The following is a 19,711-nucleotide window of genomic DNA, read 5'->3' as shown; positions in this document are numbered from 1 at the left end:
TCATAACATTTTATTCCTCAAATACGTGCAATTTGTTACTGTTAGGAAACGAAACAATTAAGCGAGAATTATTCCTATCGTAACATATAGCTGTAACAAGGTCCGGTAATTCGTTTTCTGTAATAAACACTGAATGTCCATCTTCTTCGCCTCGAAATTTCAACACACAATTCTTCTTCTGTCCACATACAAATACTTCACCAGCAGTTCCTAGACACATCAATCTGGTGCCTAGATTATCAGGATCGCGTTGCCATAAGACCTGCCCCTTTTGTTTGTCATACGCAATAACTCCGCCCAGTAAATACCCAGCGTAGACCGTTTGACCGTCACTGCTTATGCATATATCGTTACACATATACGTGCTATTGTTGCCGTGTACGTTAATTTGTCGGAGAGAATTTCCCGCAAAATCGCAAACATAGATCATGCCGTCACTTCGGGAAACGTATATCTCATTCTCGAACCCGGCGATCTTTGTAAAATCTTCGTTTATATGTAATGAGCTTTGCAACGCCAGATTGTCACCTACGTCGAATACCTGAACAAGTCGTTTCTTGGGCAGACTCACTGCAACCCTAGAATCATCCACTAAACACAAGCAGGTTGGAGTTGCTCCGATGGAGTAAGTATCCAAAACTAAGAAGTTACAATCAGCGAGTATAAGTTTGCAGCTATTACACTCCGTCAAAATGATATGTCCTGACTGTAAGACGCATATCCTGTTAAAGGAAGGCGCCTGCTTTAAGCCTTTCACTTCCAATGTAATCACCTTCTTATCAGGTGATTTCTTAGAGGAGGTTGCGATTTTAATTTCATCCAAACCTAAAACGTTATCCATCGTGTTCTGAAATAGTATTGATAAACCATCCCGTTTCTTTTTAACTAATTGATCATACCTCAAAAAGCATGTTAAACTTGTTCAGTTAAATATTGGAAAACTATTATCTACAGTTGTCAGATTGTGGCAATCAGCTTTACATTAAAGCGAAGTAGAAAAATGAAGATTAAATATTTGTCGATATATGGCCGTGTTACTTATGTATACGATAATATTTATATAGTATCCAAGCCATTAATTCATAATACAAATATCCTGAACGTAAATAAAGGAATACTACATAAACAGGAATGCATTTAGGCCACATGTTATAAATATTTTGTTTGACCTTGCTCGATCGACTCGATATAATTAAAATATAAAAATACCCTCGACCGGACAAAAATATGTATTTTTAGTTTCTCCATAGTCATGTGTTTTACGGGATAAAGAGGTTAAGAAGTAACAAACATCTATCTTACCTAACCAACCATCAAAATGCAGGTGGGGTTAGGCCATACCAAGCACTTTTATTGTTGCTTTAGTGTCTGTATTTTTTATTCTATAGGTATCTGATACACACATGTGTGCACTTTGGATGCCAAGTGACCCCTCATTATGTAAGTATCAGTATGTATCCTACCATGCTACGCAAGGGGTGACATGTTGTTTTTAGCGCTGATATCAAATGCTCACCGAATATCGACACAACGTGCAGAAATTACATGGACACCGACACGCGGTCGAGGTAACAGCGACAGTCTACTTACTGCTGGCATCATATTTTCAATGAACAGAACAGCTCGTATACGACACGGACAAGCGATCGGCACCTAATAGTTCAGTATAATGTAGAATGTCGATTTTCGTGATTTTTATGTATTTGGACATCCGTCTCGTCTTTTTTTTATTTTTTTGAGAACGCCGTTTCTCGGTAATACCATGCGCGGCTAGGTCTTAATTTCGTTTTCTTTAGCAACCACCTGCGATGATATTAGTTGAACAGGCATTGCTATGAAGACAAAGATGCTGCGTATTTCTTATTTGGTTGTACATGTTTTGCCGACCAATCTTTTCTTACAGGGGCGGGTCCAGGGATTGATGTCAGAGGGGGCGTAAATAAGGGGAGTAACCGTTTCATGTATAATGTATTTGGTTTAAATTGTTTTCGGCGGGGGGGGGGGGGGTGAGGTACTTAACCAAAAAAATTCTTTCAATTTTTAGTCCGAAATGGTACATTTAGGACGCATTTTATTTCTTTTTATCTGATATATTTTAATAAAACGTAAACTTAGACGATTTTAGGGAGAGGCGCGCCGGGTGTACGCCCACCCCCACTAAAAAAAAACAACAACAACAGAAAACAACAGCGCTGGATCCGCTAGTGTTTCATAAGCGCTTGACAATTCCATTCGCTTAGAACAATTATACTGGAATTTGGCTCTGACCGCCTTTGAGCAGACGATTATGTTTTTACCTTTAGTAATGCTTAAACTAAAACCATGCAATACACATTAAACATACCTCGCATTATCTTTGCTTATAAAACACGTTAGTTCGGTATTAGATATGACGTTTTTGGAAGCGGGTCGTAACTGATGATGGTGAGGGTCGTAGTCTAATGGAAGCGGGTCGTAACTGATGATGGTGAGGCTCGTAGTCTAATGGAAGCGGGTCGTAACTGATGATGGTGAGGGTCGTAGTCTAATGGAAGCGGGTCGTAACTGATGATGGTGAGGCTCGTAGTCTAATCCCCTTTTTTGTTTCAGTTTTGAGTGTTTGTGTAAAAAAATGTGTTGAACATTTTATTGATAACATTTCATTATGTTTCAACTAAAGCTATACCATATACATTCAATATTTGTCGTATTTTGTTTTGTTTAAACTTGTAAAAAACGTTTACTCGGTATTAGAAATGACGTTTTACAAGCGGACCGTAAATGATGTTGCTAACGTCCGTGTCCCAATCCACTTGCATGTTTGATTTTTGAGTGTTTGTTTCAAATTGATACAATTTTTATTGTAAACTTATTTACATACCAGAAACAATTATCAAATTAAACTTTATTTCATTCCTAGACTTGTTTTAACCCGTTATACTGGTAAATGTTCGATTCACACTAATGTACACTTTAACGACAGAGATCTTTATCGAAACGGACAGCAATGGTATAAGCGAATTGTTCAGTCGACTGCTTGCCTAGGTCTTCAGAAAACAGAGTACAACTATTCGGTGATATAAAATATAAAGTACTAGTAATTGATCCACCCCGAGTTTCAAGGGTGTTTTACCTCCAAACCGTTGTATGTCATATCAATTTTATCACAATGCATTTACTGCAGTAATAGTCAATTGCTCGCCATCTGATCATTCAATAAGCAACTCGTCAAAATGTCGGTTAAAGTTTTCGTTCTCTTTTTTCTCATCAAATCACCATCTAAAATTGCATATAACAAAAATGTTCGCAGATGCGAGTCGACACCGCGACGGATACCGGCTGGAAAACACCGCGACGGATACCGGCTGGAAGACACCGTGACGGATACCGGCTAGAAGACACCGCGGCTGATACCGGCTAGAAGACACCGCGACGGATACCGGCTAGAAGACACCGTGACGGATACCGGCTAGAAGACACCGCGACGGATACCGGCTAGAAGACACCGCGACGGATACCGGCTATAAGACACCGCGACGGATACCGGCTAGAAGACACCGCGACGGATACCGGCTAGAAGACACCGCGACGGATACCGGCTGGAAGACACCGCGACGGATACCGGCTAGAAGACACCGCGACGGATACCGGCTGGAAGACACCGTGACGGATACCGGCTAGAAGACACCGCGGCGGATACCGGCTAGAAGACACCGCGACGGATACCGGCCGGAAGTCTAGATTAGTATGTGTGTTGGTAGGTTAGTTACGTCAACTACGATAACCTTCTCATTTGACACGGTCTGTAGTGTATTGTACGTTAGTGAAATAAAACTTATATATATAAAGATTGTCTTTTAAATAACCGCACAACATATTTGACACGGCCAACGAAATTATTATTTTTGGACTTCACCCATTGATCTCAAATTACAAAGTAGAGAACAAGTCTAGTCCAAAAATAATAATTTCGTTGGCCGTGTCAAATATGTTGTGCGGTTATTTAAAAGACAATCTTTATGAATTCACAATTGAACTTCACGAACTTACAATTTCAAATTTTATCACGATTTAACATTACGAATTCGCGATTTTATAGTATCATGATTTATGACTTCAAAAACGAGATCGTTAAGTTGAAATGTCGACGCGGGACTTTCGTAAACAGCTGATTATATGTTTGAGTATAAATAAAGACGTATCACACTCTATTGATTGTCATATTACATTATAAGGAGCGGCCAGTCAGCCTCCAAAGTACTCATAAAATAAAAATGACCAAGGTTACAAATAAATAATTGCATGTTATTCCTCAAACACGAGCAATCTGTTACTGTCAGGAAATGTAACAATTAAGCGGGAATTATTCCTATCGTAACATATAGCTGTAACAAGGTCCGGTAAGTCGTTTTCTGTAATAAACACTGAATGTCCATCTTCTTCGCCTCGAAATTTCAACACACAATTCTTCTTTTGTCCACATACAAATACTTCACCAGCAGTTCCTAGACACATCAATCTTGTCCCAAGATTATCAGGATCGCGTTGCCATAATACCAGCCCCTTCTCTTTGTCAAACGCAATAACTCCGCCCAGTAAATACCCAGCGTAGACCGTTTGACCGTCACTGCTTATGCATATATCGTTACACATATACGTGTCATCGCTGCCGTGTACAGTAATTTGTCGGAGAGAACTTCCAGCTAAATTGCAAATGTAAATCATGGCGTCACTACGGGAAACGTATATCTCATTCTCGAACCCGGCGATCTTTGTAAAATCTTCGTTTATATGTAATGAGCTTTGCAACGTCAGATTGTCACCTACGCTGAATACTTGAACAAGTCGTTTCTTTGGTATACTCACTGCAACTCTAAAATCATCCAACGAACACAAGCAGGTTGGAATTTCTCCGAGGGAGTAAGTATCCAAAACTAAAAAGTTACAATCAGCGAGTATAAGTTTGCAGCTTTTACACTCCGTCAGAATGACATGTCCTGATTGTAAGACGCATATCCCGTTAAATGAAGGCGCCTGCTTTAAGCCTTTCACTTCCAATGTGATCACCTACTTATCAGGTGTTTTTTAGTTGAGGTTGTGAATTTAATTTCATCTAAAAATAAAACGTTATCCATCGTGTCCTGCAATCGAATTAATTAACGTCAATTTAATAAACTACCCTGGTTCTTTTGAACTAAAGGGTCATACTAAAAGGCATGTTAAATTTGTGCAATAAAATATTGGATATCCTAATTTCCTTTTGTCGGATTGTGGAAATTATTGTCCATGCGTAAGGTTCGGTCGTATACAATAGACAGACATTATAAAAGCAAGTCTGCAAATGGATCTGGACCACGAAATTTACCAATATCAGCTACGGCCCTTTCCCAGAACGTCACATTCTATGAAAAAAAACAGTAATATTTAATGTATATTGCAATGTTTAAGTGGAAATCTACTAGGAAGTTGTAGAGAAAGAAGTGTAAGAAAGAGACCGACTGTTAACTTATCTTAAAGGTTTGAAAGTCTTAATTAATAAAACGTTGAACTTCAATAAAGATCAGGACGTTGTCCACTTCTAAAAGGTACTTAAAACCAATTAGCAGTTTAGTTTTACTAAGCGGATGGAATTTTTAAGCATTTCTGAAAATATCTAATCGCTGGTCGTCGAAGAGTAAACACCGAAATAAGAAATGCTAAGCATCTTTGTATGCATTGTAATTTAATACATAATCAAACGTTTCAAAAGAGGTTGTAAATCAAGACTGAATTTAGATCATTGACATAGCTTCTAAGTCGCGCATGATATACCGAGAAGCGACGTTCTCCACTAAAAAACAGGTCTTAAATATGATATGTGAATTTGTTAAAGAGTTTTACTACGAAGTTTATTTTTTAGGGCTTGCATAGAGCTAAGCATTTTCCTAACGATTTAATATTTGTGATGGTAACATTGCATCATCGGGCTTCAACGTGACTCATTAACGTATGTGACGATCACAAAGTATTGACGGCGTAGTATCAAACAAGAAAGATGTTCATGGCATGTTGTGAACAAAATATCGTTTCTGTTGTAAAGGGTTGCATGGATAGTACCAGCCAATGTCTGGAATGGTCGGATATGTTTTGTAGATCAGTATTAAATTAGTAATTGTAGTTTTTTATGTCATTGATGTTAGAAGATGAAACAGTGAAATAGCTATCATCCGGAAAAAAAAACATAGTTCGCAGGGGTATCAGCTATATCTTTCACGTAAAGAAGAAAGACCTAGATCCGAGCCCTGTGAGACCCAAGCTGTGACGGACTTAAAATTAGAGAAACATGTACCTATGAACACTCTGTGGAACCTATTGTTAATGAGATAGCCATCATAGAAAATCGCCCGAAAATCAATATTCTTTGAGTTTGAAAGTAAAGCCTCTGTACCAAAGCCTGTCAAATGCCGTCGATATGTCACAAAATACAATGCTTGAAGACCGTTTATCATTGAACGATTTACAAAGTGGTATTCTATATCTATTTGCTGATAAACTGTTGAGTGTCCAGGGATAAACCCGACTGATGCTTATAAATAAGATAGTTTAGTTGTAAATGTGTTTAACGCGTTCCATTACCTTTCCAACACAAATAACAAGGTATTGATCACCCTTTTATGCAAAACAATTGCATGTTTCCATTTTGTAGAGTATAAACATTCTCTATTCGGTCTATTAAAAAGAATACAGAGTGGAATACAAACGGAAGATGAGGTATTCTTAAGAGCTGTGTGAAGTTGGCTAAACATACGACATTGGACATTGGACATTCAAGATCGAATGTTGTGATGGCACGACATTGGACATTGGACATTCAAAAATGAATGTCGTGCAAATTGGACATTGGGATTTCAAAAATGAATGTTTTGCTGGCACTACATTGAACATTGGACATTCAAAAATGAATGTCGTGCAAGCACGACATTTGACATTGGACATTCAAAATCGAATGTTTTGCTGGCACTACATTGGACATTTGACATTCAAAAGTGAAAGTCGTGCTAGCACAACATTTGACTTTCAAAATCGAATGTTGTGCTGGCAGACATTGGACATTCAAAAGTGAAAGTCGTGCTAGCACGACATTGGACATCGGACATTCAAAAATTAATGTTGTGCTGGCACGACATTGGACATTGGGATTTCATAAATGAATGTCGTGCTAGCACGACATTGGACATTCAAAATCGAATGTTGTGCTGGCACGACATTGGACATTCAAAATCGAATGTTGTGCTGGCACGACATTGGACATGGGACATTCAAAAGTGAAAGTCGTGCTGGCACGACATTGGACATGGACATTCAAAAATGAATGTTGTGCTGGCACGACATTGGACATTGGGATTTCAAAAATGAATGTCATGCTGGCACGACATTGGACATTGGACATTCAAAATTGAATGTTGTGCTGGCACGACATTGGATATTGGACATTCAAAAGTTAAAGTCGTGCTGGCACGACATTGGACATGGACATTCAAAAATGAATGTTGTGCAAGCACGACATTGGACATTGGGATTTCAAAAATGAATGTCATGCTGGCACGACATTGGACATTGGACATTCGAAATCGAATGTTGTGCTAGCACGACATTGGACATTCAAAAGTGAAAGTCATGCTAGCACGACATTTGTCATTGGACATTCAAAATCGAATGATTTGCTGGCACGACATTGGACATTTGACATTCAAAATTGAAAGACGTGCTAGCACGACATATGACATTCAAAATCGAATGTTGTGCTGGCACGACATTGGACATTCAAAAGTGAAAGTCGTGCTAGCACGACATTGGACATCGGACATTCAAAAATTAATGTTGTGCTGGAACGACATTGGACATTGGGATTTCATAAATGAATGTCGTGCTAGCATGACATTGGACATTCAAAATCGAATGTTGTGCTGGCACGACATTGGACATTCAAAATCGAATGTTGTGCTGGCACGACATTGGACATTGGACATTCAAAAGTGAAAGTCGTGACAGCCCGACATTGGACATTGGACATTAAAAAATGAATGTCGTGCCAGCACGACATTGGACAATGGACATTGGGATTTCAAAAATGAATGTCGTGCTAGCACGACATTGGACATTGGACATTCAAAATCGAATGTTGTGCTGGCACGACATTGGACATTGGACATTCAAAATCGAATGTTGTGCTGGCACGACATTGGACATTCAAAAATGAATGTTTTGCTGGCACGACATTGGACATTCAAAAATGAATGTTGTGCAAGCAGGACATTGGACATTGGGATTTCAAAAATGAATGTCGTGCTAGCACGACATTGGACATTCAAAATTGAATGTTTTGCTGGCACGACATTGGACATTGGACATTCAAAAGTGAAAGGCGTGCCAGCACGACATTGGACATTGGACATTCAAAATCGAATGTTGTGCTGGCAGGACATTGGACATTCAAAAGTAAATGTTGTGCTGGCACGACATTGGACATTGGGATTTCATAAATGAATGTTGTGCTAGCACGACATTGGACATTCAAAATCGAATGTTGTGCTGGCACGACATTGGACATTCAAAATCGAATGTTGTGCTGGCACGACATTGGACATTCAAAAGTGAAAGTCGTGCTAGCACGACATTGGACATTCAAAAATGAATGTCGTGCCAGTACGACATTGGACATTGGGATTTCAAAAATGAATGTCGTGCTAGCACAACATTGGACATTAAAAATTGAATGTTGTGCTGGCACGACATTGGACATTGGACATTCAAAAGTGAAAGTCGTGCTAGCACGACATTGGACATTGGACATTCAAAAATGGACATTGGGATTTCAAAAATGAATGTTGTGCTAGCACGACATTGGACATTTAAAATCAAATGTTTTGCTGGCACGACATTGGACATTGGACATTCAAAAGTGAAAGTCGTGCTAGCACAACATTGGACATTCAAAATGGAATGTTGTGCTGGCACGACATTGGACATTCAAAAGTGGAAGTCGTGCTAGCACGACATTGGACATTCAAAATCGAATGTTGTGCTGGCACGACATTGGACATTCAAAAGTGGAAGTCGTGCTAGCACGACATTGGACATTGGACATTCAAAATCGAATGTTTTGCTGGCACGACATTGGACATTGGGATTTCAAAAATGAATGTCGTGCTAGCATGACATTGGACATTGGACATTCAAAATTGAATGTTGTGCTGGCACGACATTGGACATTCAAAATCGAATGTTGTGCTGGCACGACATTGGACATTCAAAAGTGAAAGTCGTGCTAGCACGACATTGGACATTCAAAAATAAATGTCGTGCCAGCACGACATTGGACATTGGGATTTCAAAAATGAATGTCGTGCTAGCACGACACTGAATATTGGACATTCAAAATCGAATGTTTTGCTGGCACGACATTGGACATTGGACATTCAAAAGTGAAAGTTGTGCTAGCACGACATTGGACATTATAAATTTATAAACACCAAGAGAGCATTGTCATTATGATTCCATCGCAATATTTGAAACTTAAGCATGATTCAGATAGATATGATGTCACATATGCAGAGAAAGATTCAAATGAATATCCTTATGAATGGTCATGGATTATATGTAGACAAACAGTGATAATGCTTTCGAAATGGCATACTTTTAATAAGCTTAATTGTTTACACACCACTGCTACACATCCAGTACCATTTATAAACGAAGTGAAGATAATTATATTCACAGTATATGATGACATATGGAAAATATACACATGCATTGATGATTCCAAAAAATATAAATGTAATCGTTCCTACATCTACTTTATCTGGTTTTACGTATTATAACACGAAATATTGTCAATGAGCCGATTAAGTAACCTATTACTGCCTGTCAACTTATTCTTTATCGACTCAATTAGTCACAACATTCGATTTTGAATGTCCCATGTCCAATGTCATGCCAGCAAAAAATTCGATTTTGAATGTCCAATGTCCAATGTCGTGTCAGCACAACATTCGATTTTGAATGTCCAATGTCGTGCTAGCACAACATTCATTTATGAAATCCCAATGTCCAATGTCGTGCCAGCACAACATTCATTTTTGAATGTCCAATGTCCAATGTCATGCTAGCACGACTTACACTTTTAAATGTCCAATGTCCAATGTCGTGCCAGCACAACATTCGATTTTGAATGTCCAATGTCGTGCTAACACGACTTTCACTTTTGAATGTCCAATGTCGTGCGGGCAAAAAATTTGATTTTGAATGTCCAATGTCGTGCCAGCACAACGTTCACTTTTGAATGTCCAATGTCCAATGTTGTGTTTAACTATGTGCATAATTACATATCATTGTCCAGGTATTTTGATTGAAAAATTGCTCCAGTGGGAAGAATTATTACCCTAGGGATTTAGCACGGTCAACAACAGTATAGTAAAAATATTTTGTAAATACAAATCAAGACATATTTTGTTCGTTTATTGCACTAATTAATATATCCACACACAAAATAAGGTGAATGCATATATATATATGATTGATAAATCCATAATGATAAACCACAAAATCATATTCATGTTCTACATGAACAAGATTACACTTAAAATGATCGAATTGTTCATACATATAAATGCATGAGAAATCAATAAAGCATAAAAAAATATGCACCAATCGAAACAATTTTATCCCTACCCTACTCTTTTTGTGTTTTTGATCGATATATAGATATAAAAATGTAATGCCTGCCTACCCTACCCTACCCTGCACCCTATTGTTTGGAGATGTTATTGGGAAAATTGTTTATATGACCTTTAGCATTTAACTTATTGTTATAAGAAACAGAAAAATCTCAATAGACAATTTGCCTTAGAAAAATGAGCTACATGATTTTTTTTGATTTTTTGGAGGTACATAAAACCAGAAACAAACATTTTATTTTAAACGCTTTATGTAGAGTGATATATTAAACCAAGAACATACATCTTCTGAAATTATGCAAAACAAGTATTTAACTGAAAAGTATTAAGCTAGTTTCAATGCTCTCAATACATAATTTTTAATGACAATTTTGAAAATTTGATGTCGATTTGTACGGGAAAAGACGTGTTCTGAAAATATGGACGGTTCTATCGTATTATGCAAATAAATTATAAGGTCATATTGGAACAGTAAATGCTAACATTTATAAATTTGATCATAAATACAGCAGAACAGGAGAAATTCTAGTAATTAAAGTGAAACTATATTTCATATACCCATTACTATGCTTCCCTGTCTTCTTTTCTGTAACTAGATACTTTAAACGATAAAACAACATAACAGTGAATATTCCTTAACATAAATGAACACTTTTCTGAAATTTCACACAATAATGTACAGTACATGTATGTAAATTTTATTATAAAGTTTATTATCAGATGTATGAAAATTGCAGAATCTCCATGGTTGGTATTCAATCACTATCTTTTGTAGTTAGATAAACTTGTAATAGTAAAATCTGAGTGTTGTGATTGGACTTTAAAATCAGTTGACCAATAGACTGAATGTAATTACTCAGGGCTATTCCATTTAAACATATAACCCCTTGGGGAAGGCACTTTTAAATTATGCCCCCCCCCCCCCACAGAAGCAAATTTACCCTTTCTGGGAATTAGCAAAAAAAGACACCCACCCATATTCTTTTTAAATAATTGCTCTCCCCAATGGGTTATATTTTTTAATGGAAGAGCCAAAGGCAGTTCTAAAGAAAATAATTACATTGAATACTGTCTAAAATATTTTATAACCATTTTTCACATTGAGTATGTAATTAATTAACTAATACATACGAGTAATTCAAAAAATAAGTATTGAAAAATGCAGGTAACGCCTTTAATGATCTAATGCATGTTCAAAAATGGCTGTCACAGGAACAAGATAAATGTCCCTGATTGGGCCCTGTCAGTAAGATAGCCATTAGTATCTGTACATATAAAAGAATATCTGATCTGACACCTGTTTAGAAAGAAACATGTTAACAAACATATTGATCAACAGTTGAAAGAATGCATACATGTTCATTATACAAGATTAACAAAAAGCAAAGATTTTTGGGGGGAGCATTATGACTACAGACAAAACCCTCATAAATGGAGAAACCATTTGTAGAAAAACAACACAATAAAATAAATAACATAATTGTATGAACCAAAAACAAAACATCATGTGCACCAAACAAAAATGAACTTGTACGAGAAAGCTAGCCTTTATGTTCTCTGCAGGAGGATGGACGCAGGGAGCAACATGTCGTGAGTGAGATCTGCCGGGAATGAGTTCAGTGTGTTTAATAGGTGGTTGGTCAAATTAAGTAACCTGCAACAATAAACACAGTTTAATTGATTTCATGTGATATGAGTGTTAACATCAATTTAAATAAGAATCATATAGTGCTTTACTATACATTGTATACTGTCATATACTTAGGATCAAACACACATTCTGCATGGATGCACAAGTTCAAAGGCTCAAGGCTTGTAAAACCTCTTCTGAGCATTTAGATATTCCAGTGCTAAAGGACTTATGGCATTGTACAGAACAACATTGTTTTGACCTTCAAATTTACCTTCGGGCCTATGATTTTGATTATTACACTTATACAGTCTGAGCTTCAAAAATCACTCCGTACAGACCGAAAACAAGATACATGTAATTTGTATGCAACAATTATTCTATAGTGCAAACTAAATCTTGCAGAAGCTTTCATATTTCTTCATATTGTGTGTAAATGTCTAAAAACCGGTGGTATAAAACTGCTGATAAACAATCAGATTGCAGTTTTTAATATTTATGACCGAAAATTGATGTTTTATGGCTAAAAGCATTACTAACGCTTTAAGAAATGAAATTTTCTGCAGTTTTCCAAACAATTGATATCAGTTCTATTGTGAGTTATATTAAATGACTGAAATGAAAGCATTGATGTCGAAATGAGCTGATTCTGAGACAAAATATAAAAGAAAGTTGACAAATAGGTCAATCTGTGAGAGTGAAGCTTTAAATGATACAAAAAATTTAAACAGACATTCAAAATTAACATACCATTCCTGCTGTTCGTCCGTGAGGCATCGTGAGTGTCCATCCTCAGACGCAGAGGAGAGTGTGGCTTTGATGGGTTTGAACATCTCCTCTATACTCTGTTTGTGCTGGCTAAACACTGGACTCTTCAGACTCGACACCGTTTGCTGAACAAGAGAGTAGAATTTAGAAGAACATTATTAGAGAAGTTATATCCATGTAAATATTTACTCTTAGCTTTTTAATGAAAATAACCATACCCGGGTATTCGAACATTACATTTTCACTGTATTGGCAGTTTATGACGGACATAAAAAATGTGCAAAATAAGGAAATTGGAACCAAGACTTTATGTTTAAACTTTTATTTATTCTGAATAGCTGCAGGACAAGTTATTTCAACAACTATATATAAAATCACTTTTGCTGTCACAATCAAACGTTATAACAGCTGATAACTGTTAAACTTGAAAAATAGCAAGGGGTGTATTTGAGTATGAAGGATTCACATCAAAAGTAGGTTACAGGGGCTTAGACCCCTTTCGAAATTGTTTCTTCAGTCATATATATTCATTTCACAATACTTCCTAATGTTTTTGATACAAATGTCTGAGCAAAAAATACAACAGTAATAATAGTATTTTTTCTATGAATTCTGACTGCGAAAAAAATATTTATTTTAAGGTGAATAACGGGGTTCTGTTAAAAGCACTCAATCCTGAACTTTAGAAACCCAGCACAATGTTATAAAGATGTGTGGACCTAATTAGTGCATGGGTGCAGGCATTGACAAGTTATCACACAGACAAGCTTTTTTCGTTCAATGTCACTGTAACCTTGACCTTTGACCCAATGACCCCTAAAATCATAAGGGGTCCTCTACAGGTCAGACACAACTCCAAGTCAAGTGTGAGGGCCATGGGTGCAGGCATTGTCCAATTATCACGTGAAACATTTTCGCATTCAAGGTCACTGTGAACCTGACCTTTGACCCAATGACTCCTAAAATCAATAAGGGTCATCTCCTGGTCAGGCCCAACTTACATGTCAAGTTTGATGACCATAGATTCAGGCAGTGTTGAGATATCACTGGGAGAAGATTTGATAACAATTTTGCATTAAAGGTTACTGTGACCTTGACCTTGGCCTGATGACCCCCAAAGTCAAGAGGGGTCATCTACTGGTCAGGCCCAACCCTCATGTCAAGTTTGATGCCCATACGTCCAGGAATTGTCGAGTTTGCATTCAAGGTCACTGTGACCTTGACCCCTTAAATCAATAGGGGTCATCTACTGGTCAGGCCCAACCTCCAAGTCAAGTTTGAGGGCCATAGGTGCAGGCATTGTCGAGTAATCACACGGACAACCTTTTACCATTCAAGGTCACTGTGACCTTGACCTTTGGCCCAATGACCCCTAAAATCAATAGGGGTCATCTACTGGTCAGGCCCAACCTCCAAGTCAAGTTTGAGGGCCATGGGTGCAGGCATTGTCGAGTTATCACTCGGACAAGCTTTAAAATTATTTTACCATTAAAGGTCACTGTGACCTTGACCTTTGACCCGATGAGCCCTAAAATCAATAGGGGTCATGTATTGGTTAGGCCCAACCTTCATGCAAAGTTTGATGACCATACGTCCAGGAATTGTTGAGTTATCACTCGGACAAGCTTTGGTCTACCGGCGGACCGACCGACCAACCGACATACCGACATACGACAATAATAAAATTGTTATTTGACGGTAAATTTCTTTTAAATTTTGGTTTTGTATCCAGGAAATGATACACATTAAGAAATTATCAAGCTAATCATAGTTTGAAATGGTGCCCATTAGGGGTGTGGTACCTTAAGTTTGATTTTCAGGTGTCGGATAGTGAGATACAGATTAACCAGCAATCATTAATCCAGAGATGTGGGTTTTGATACACACATGGGTATTGTCTCTGACAACATAACAACATTACATACATGTGCTAAGTTTAATTTGAATATCTTGAGTAGTTTTTGGAGTTATTGCCAAGGTTAAAACATTTCTGATGCCGAGCTTGCCACTGCTTTTCAGAATTATGGCATGTGTGTGATATTGACATTTTTTTAGACACATTTGATATCCCCTGAGATGAAACAGACAAGCTTAAAGCTAAACTATAAAAATCTACTTACATACAATAGAGCCAGTTGATGGGCGATGTATTTATGGGATGATGGGTTTACACAGTCACCATGCAGCTGTCTGGCAAGGGTGGACAGCTGGCTTAGTATCGATACACTGTTCAAGTAATCTGTAAACACCAGGCATAGTTTAAGAAAAGAAATATATCATCATGTTTTATACCATATGGGAGTCCAAAAAAATGTCATTTTTCTAATATTTTCACATGGTATACTCCTTAACAAAACCATAGGATAGGTCCGTAAATGTCTATACATGTAGGTCCGTGACAACCATAAAGATGTTGTTGTGTTTCAACTGTATGTCTACAGTGTCGTTTGTATTTCGTGACATGAACAGTAACAGTATATCAAAGTCTGTTTGTTCTTTTCAAAAGCAGAAAAAGTATCTGACAAAGAATTTAGTTACGTTTCAAATTTTCAAAATAAATATAGGTTTAAATTTGGTCAAACTCAGAATCAATTTAATTCTCATTCGTTGACAAAAGATATCTAGAAAGAACTGAACTTACTGTCAAGGTCAGTTTTCTGGAACTCTAGGGAGAAGGTGCCTGGATTTTGGAGGTAGGATACGGCCCTGGGAAACAACTGCTGCAGACCCTGACTCTGGATATATCGCTAAAAAATGTGAGTTTTAGTCAGTAAGATGAAAATACTCAATGTCTGTAACCATTACTCCCTGATTAACAAGTATACGATTTCCATTGACTTGATATTATGTCGGTATCATGAAGTTTTATTATTATATATTTTACAATGATTTTCAAGAAAGTTATGATAATTTTTACTAAGTCTTGCTAATTTACATGATGTTGATTTTGTGTTGTCGTGGAAACCAGAATACGCAGAGGAAACCCATTTGTCCGGCTTGGTGAGCATGAACCAAACTCACATGTGCCCATGCCAGGATTCAAACCTGAGTAATATTGGTGTGAAGCAAGTGAGCTAACCACTGCACTAACAAGACAACCTCAGTGTCATTTGATAGGTTTTTGTGCGCAGATAAAGAAAATGTAAAAAATTTACCTAAAATAATACTCGGATAACTCCCAACAAGTGTTTTTGGTCTTCATATATCAGCAATTAAATTCCTTTTAAATGATACCCAAATGATATATTGTCACCAGGTGTGAATATTCAGGGTTTACAGTAAATGAAGTCTCTTACTTTTGTGTTGGATTCCTTAAACATAGAATCACCAGATAGTAGATAGATAATTAAATGTATTAGTAATTGTTTATCCTTTAATCCTTAGCTAGATATTAAAATTACATGCAGTATGCACTACGGTATTTTGTATGTTCCTTTTGCTTATCTATTTTAGTAGAAAAAATAATTAGTAGAAAAAATAATCATTAATACTTTAATAATTAATTATATAAGACAATGGCAAAATCTCATTTTCTAAGAATTCAGGGTTTCTAACCATTGATAAACATCAATCCTGAAAAAAAAAGCCAGGATCTATCTAAGTATAACGGATTCATTCCCAAAGCAGGGAACAGGGGCTTTACCCCCTAATAAAATTGTTCATTAAGTATTGTAAAGTAATTTCAAGGTTCAAAAGCCTGAAGTTAAAAGCTCTCAGTACTGATTTCAGGATTATTCCTGAATTTTAGAAACCCTGTATAATTATGAAATATTATATATTATTTGTAAAGGCAATCACTGTTACCATACAATCCTGATACTCGGGTGGAACTTTTCCGAGAAGATTCTGGATTCTATCACACACAACTGTGGCTGAAAATTAAACATATTTGCCACTTCATAACATGCATACCAAAATATTAATTAAGGCATTTTTCGGCCTTTAGTTTATCTGAAATCACCAACTTCCTGTGAAATTAAAAGAAATAAACTAAATAAAATCAAGCTTTTCATTGGTCATTATAAAATTAAACTGAAAATCCCATTGGTCAAATTTGCTAAATAAAATAAAGGAATATCCGAAATGAGCACTTTAGATCATTAAAAAGTTGAAGAATTTTATTTCCCAGAGAAAAATTTTCCAGAAAAGTAATACAAATCATCTTTTAAAGTTAAAAACAATTAGTTTAATGCTTAAAGTAGTATACACATTGTGTTTTGCCTTGATTGTTTTTGGTATGTTACTGCTTTGTTTTCCTCCCTTGAGTTGGGACTAACTTAACCAGAGCTCGCTTGCTCTAACTATGTTTTGCATATATATACACTACTACATAAAGCAGTTATTTACAGAAACTTGTAATGCCTGAATTTGATAAACAGTTATTCAAATCCTACCTCTGTCAATGAAGGAATTGCTGACATGGCCGTTTCTGATACTTGTTTGCTAAAAAAAAAAAATATATATAAAAAATACAAATTACAACATTAATTTTTATAACATGAACTACTCTGAAACATTCTTTATATACCGTACTCAATAAAAATAAAGTTGTGTTTTAATTGGACTTCAGCTAGACAGCCTTTGGAAAAGGAGCTCCAACCTCCACTTTTTGTAAGCACCTTTTGGCCATCTTGTAGACCAACATGTGTACACTTCTGCCTCCATAGAATTGTGCTTATGGACATCTCATATATCTCATTTTAAGAAAAAAAAATGTTTATATTGTTAGTAATACATACAAATTTTACACATTTGTCAAAATGATATAAAACCTAAATTATTTCATTTAATCAGAATATCTAAAATATTCATAATATTTAAGTTCTTCACAGCCAGTACAAGCTCGCAGGCCCTGCACTGGTAAAATGTCTTCCAGGCTTGCTCAAATTTTGAATTTTATACAGCAGGGCTTGTTTAAAAAATTGATACCAAGCAATAGTATAAGAATTCGGGCTTGTTTATCCAAGAGTCTAATTTTGATGACTGTACATACATGAAAGATTTATTAATCAAACTAGTTCATGTAAAATTAAAATCTGACAAAAATGTCTTTAAAATCATGTCAGCCAAATGTTTTTTTTTATTTTTGAGAATTCCAAATAACAAAATGTTTAACTGACTTCAATAAGCTCTTTCTTGCACAGTGTTTCCAGTTGAAAACAAAGGGAGATCATCTCAATTCTGATATCCCCTGATGTTGTTGACCTTGATAACAGAGGCTGATGGATCTGAATGTCAACTGAAAAACAAAATCTTAATTCTTTAAATATACTCTTGTTTCTAGTATTTCTTGTCTGCAATACACCCGAAATCCAAAAATATGAATTAAACTCCTTTAAATATAGAACTAGTTATGGCTATGCCAACTAGAATCAACAGTGGTGATTTAATTGTTACCAAGATAACATATGTTGATATATACATTGTTTATTTCAAAAACTGAACATTTTAAAGGTGTCAATTCACTTTCTTCAAATGTATCTAAGCTCTGGTTAACTTTGTTATTTGTAATTCTGAACCTTACATGCCAAAAGGCTGGTCATTATTAAGACATATTCCAGATCAATAGAAATCAACAGATATCTCTGTATCCGTTTGGAAAAGAAAGATGGGTAAAAAAGACTGGTCGGTCTGAAAGGTGTATTAAAACAAAAACATTGTAAACAATACATTGTAAACAATACATTTTTGCATTATCAAATGCAACAATTAAATGTCTCCTATTTCATTTTTACTAGCAACACATGATCAAACATCCGAATCCAAAAAAAGATGGTTGCGTCTCCCAAATTAAGAAAAAAATGAGCCTGTTATAAAACAGAGAAATGCTTAATTGTAATATCGTACAGAAATGGTCTTGTCCAGTCAGTTTTTTTTACCCAACCGGAATCCCTAAGACTACCAAACATTTTCCAGACCAGTACAGCCATTTCCATTTGTTCAAAATTATTCAGGTCCACTTGTAACATTGTTAGCTGAAGTTAAAAGCTAATTGTGGATGCCTTGAATTATTTGATCAATTGGTAAAATCAGGTCGGGTTAACAAAGCAGGGATTCAACAATGCAATTGACTTATTCTTAACAACTTTTAAAACATAGATTTAATAGTTTTATTGTTCTTTCTGTAAAATAATAACAAATATGGTTCAAGTGCTACTGTCGCGGAAACGTATTACTTTCTCTACAATGTATTCTAATTCCCTATATACGACTTTTGAGGTAACAAACTTAAACCACCACACTTAAAGTATTATAGAACATCAGTTTTATATATGTATTAACCTTTAAATGATGCATCGTAGTGAGTTGGTGAACTAATCGGCCCTTGCATGGAGGCCGCCATCTTGAACGAGGTTACATTCAACCAATTTATTAAAGATTTCCTCCTGTTCTTGACCGTAGAACGGACTAGCCACAGTGCCTCTATATATAGGAGTTTGGGTGGTCAGCGGTGTGGTGAGGCACACCGAGCAAAAATAAAATAAAAATACAAGGGCAATGAGAAATAATAAAATTTTCATCTGAATTCGAGACACCACTACAATATAACAGAACTCCAGTATGTACAATTCATTATGTAAAATGTTGTAGCAACAGACGCTGAGGCAAGTTGAGGCAC

The 19,711-nt window shown here is 36.3% G+C and overlaps 1 protein-coding gene across 1 annotated transcript; it reads right to left on the bottom strand.

Annotated features, from left to right (window-relative positions):
* Positions 1 to 10,471: 10,471 nt before the first annotated feature.
* LOC128219976 (uncharacterized) lies at positions 10,472 to 19,440 on the bottom strand. Its single transcript, XM_052928186.1, has 8 exons — positions 19,375 to 19,440; positions 18,213 to 18,331; positions 17,487 to 17,535; positions 16,897 to 16,964; positions 15,734 to 15,839; positions 15,213 to 15,331; positions 13,075 to 13,217; positions 10,472 to 12,348 (listed from the first exon to the last, which is right to left on the bottom strand). The coding sequence occupies exons 1-8, from the start codon at positions 19,433 to 19,435 to the stop codon at positions 12,243 to 12,245; spliced, it is 771 nt and encodes a 256-aa protein (XP_052784146.1). The 5' UTR covers positions 19,436 to 19,440; the 3' UTR covers positions 10,472 to 12,242.
* Positions 19,441 to 19,711: the final 271 nt, after the last annotated feature.

The sequence above is a fragment of the Mya arenaria genome, chromosome 15 (assembly GCF_026914265.1).
Source record: "Mya arenaria isolate MELC-2E11 chromosome 15, ASM2691426v1".
Taxonomy (NCBI): Eukaryota; Metazoa; Mollusca; class Bivalvia; order Myida; family Myidae; genus Mya; species Mya arenaria.
This window is presented reverse-complemented; position numbering and strand designations above follow the sequence as displayed.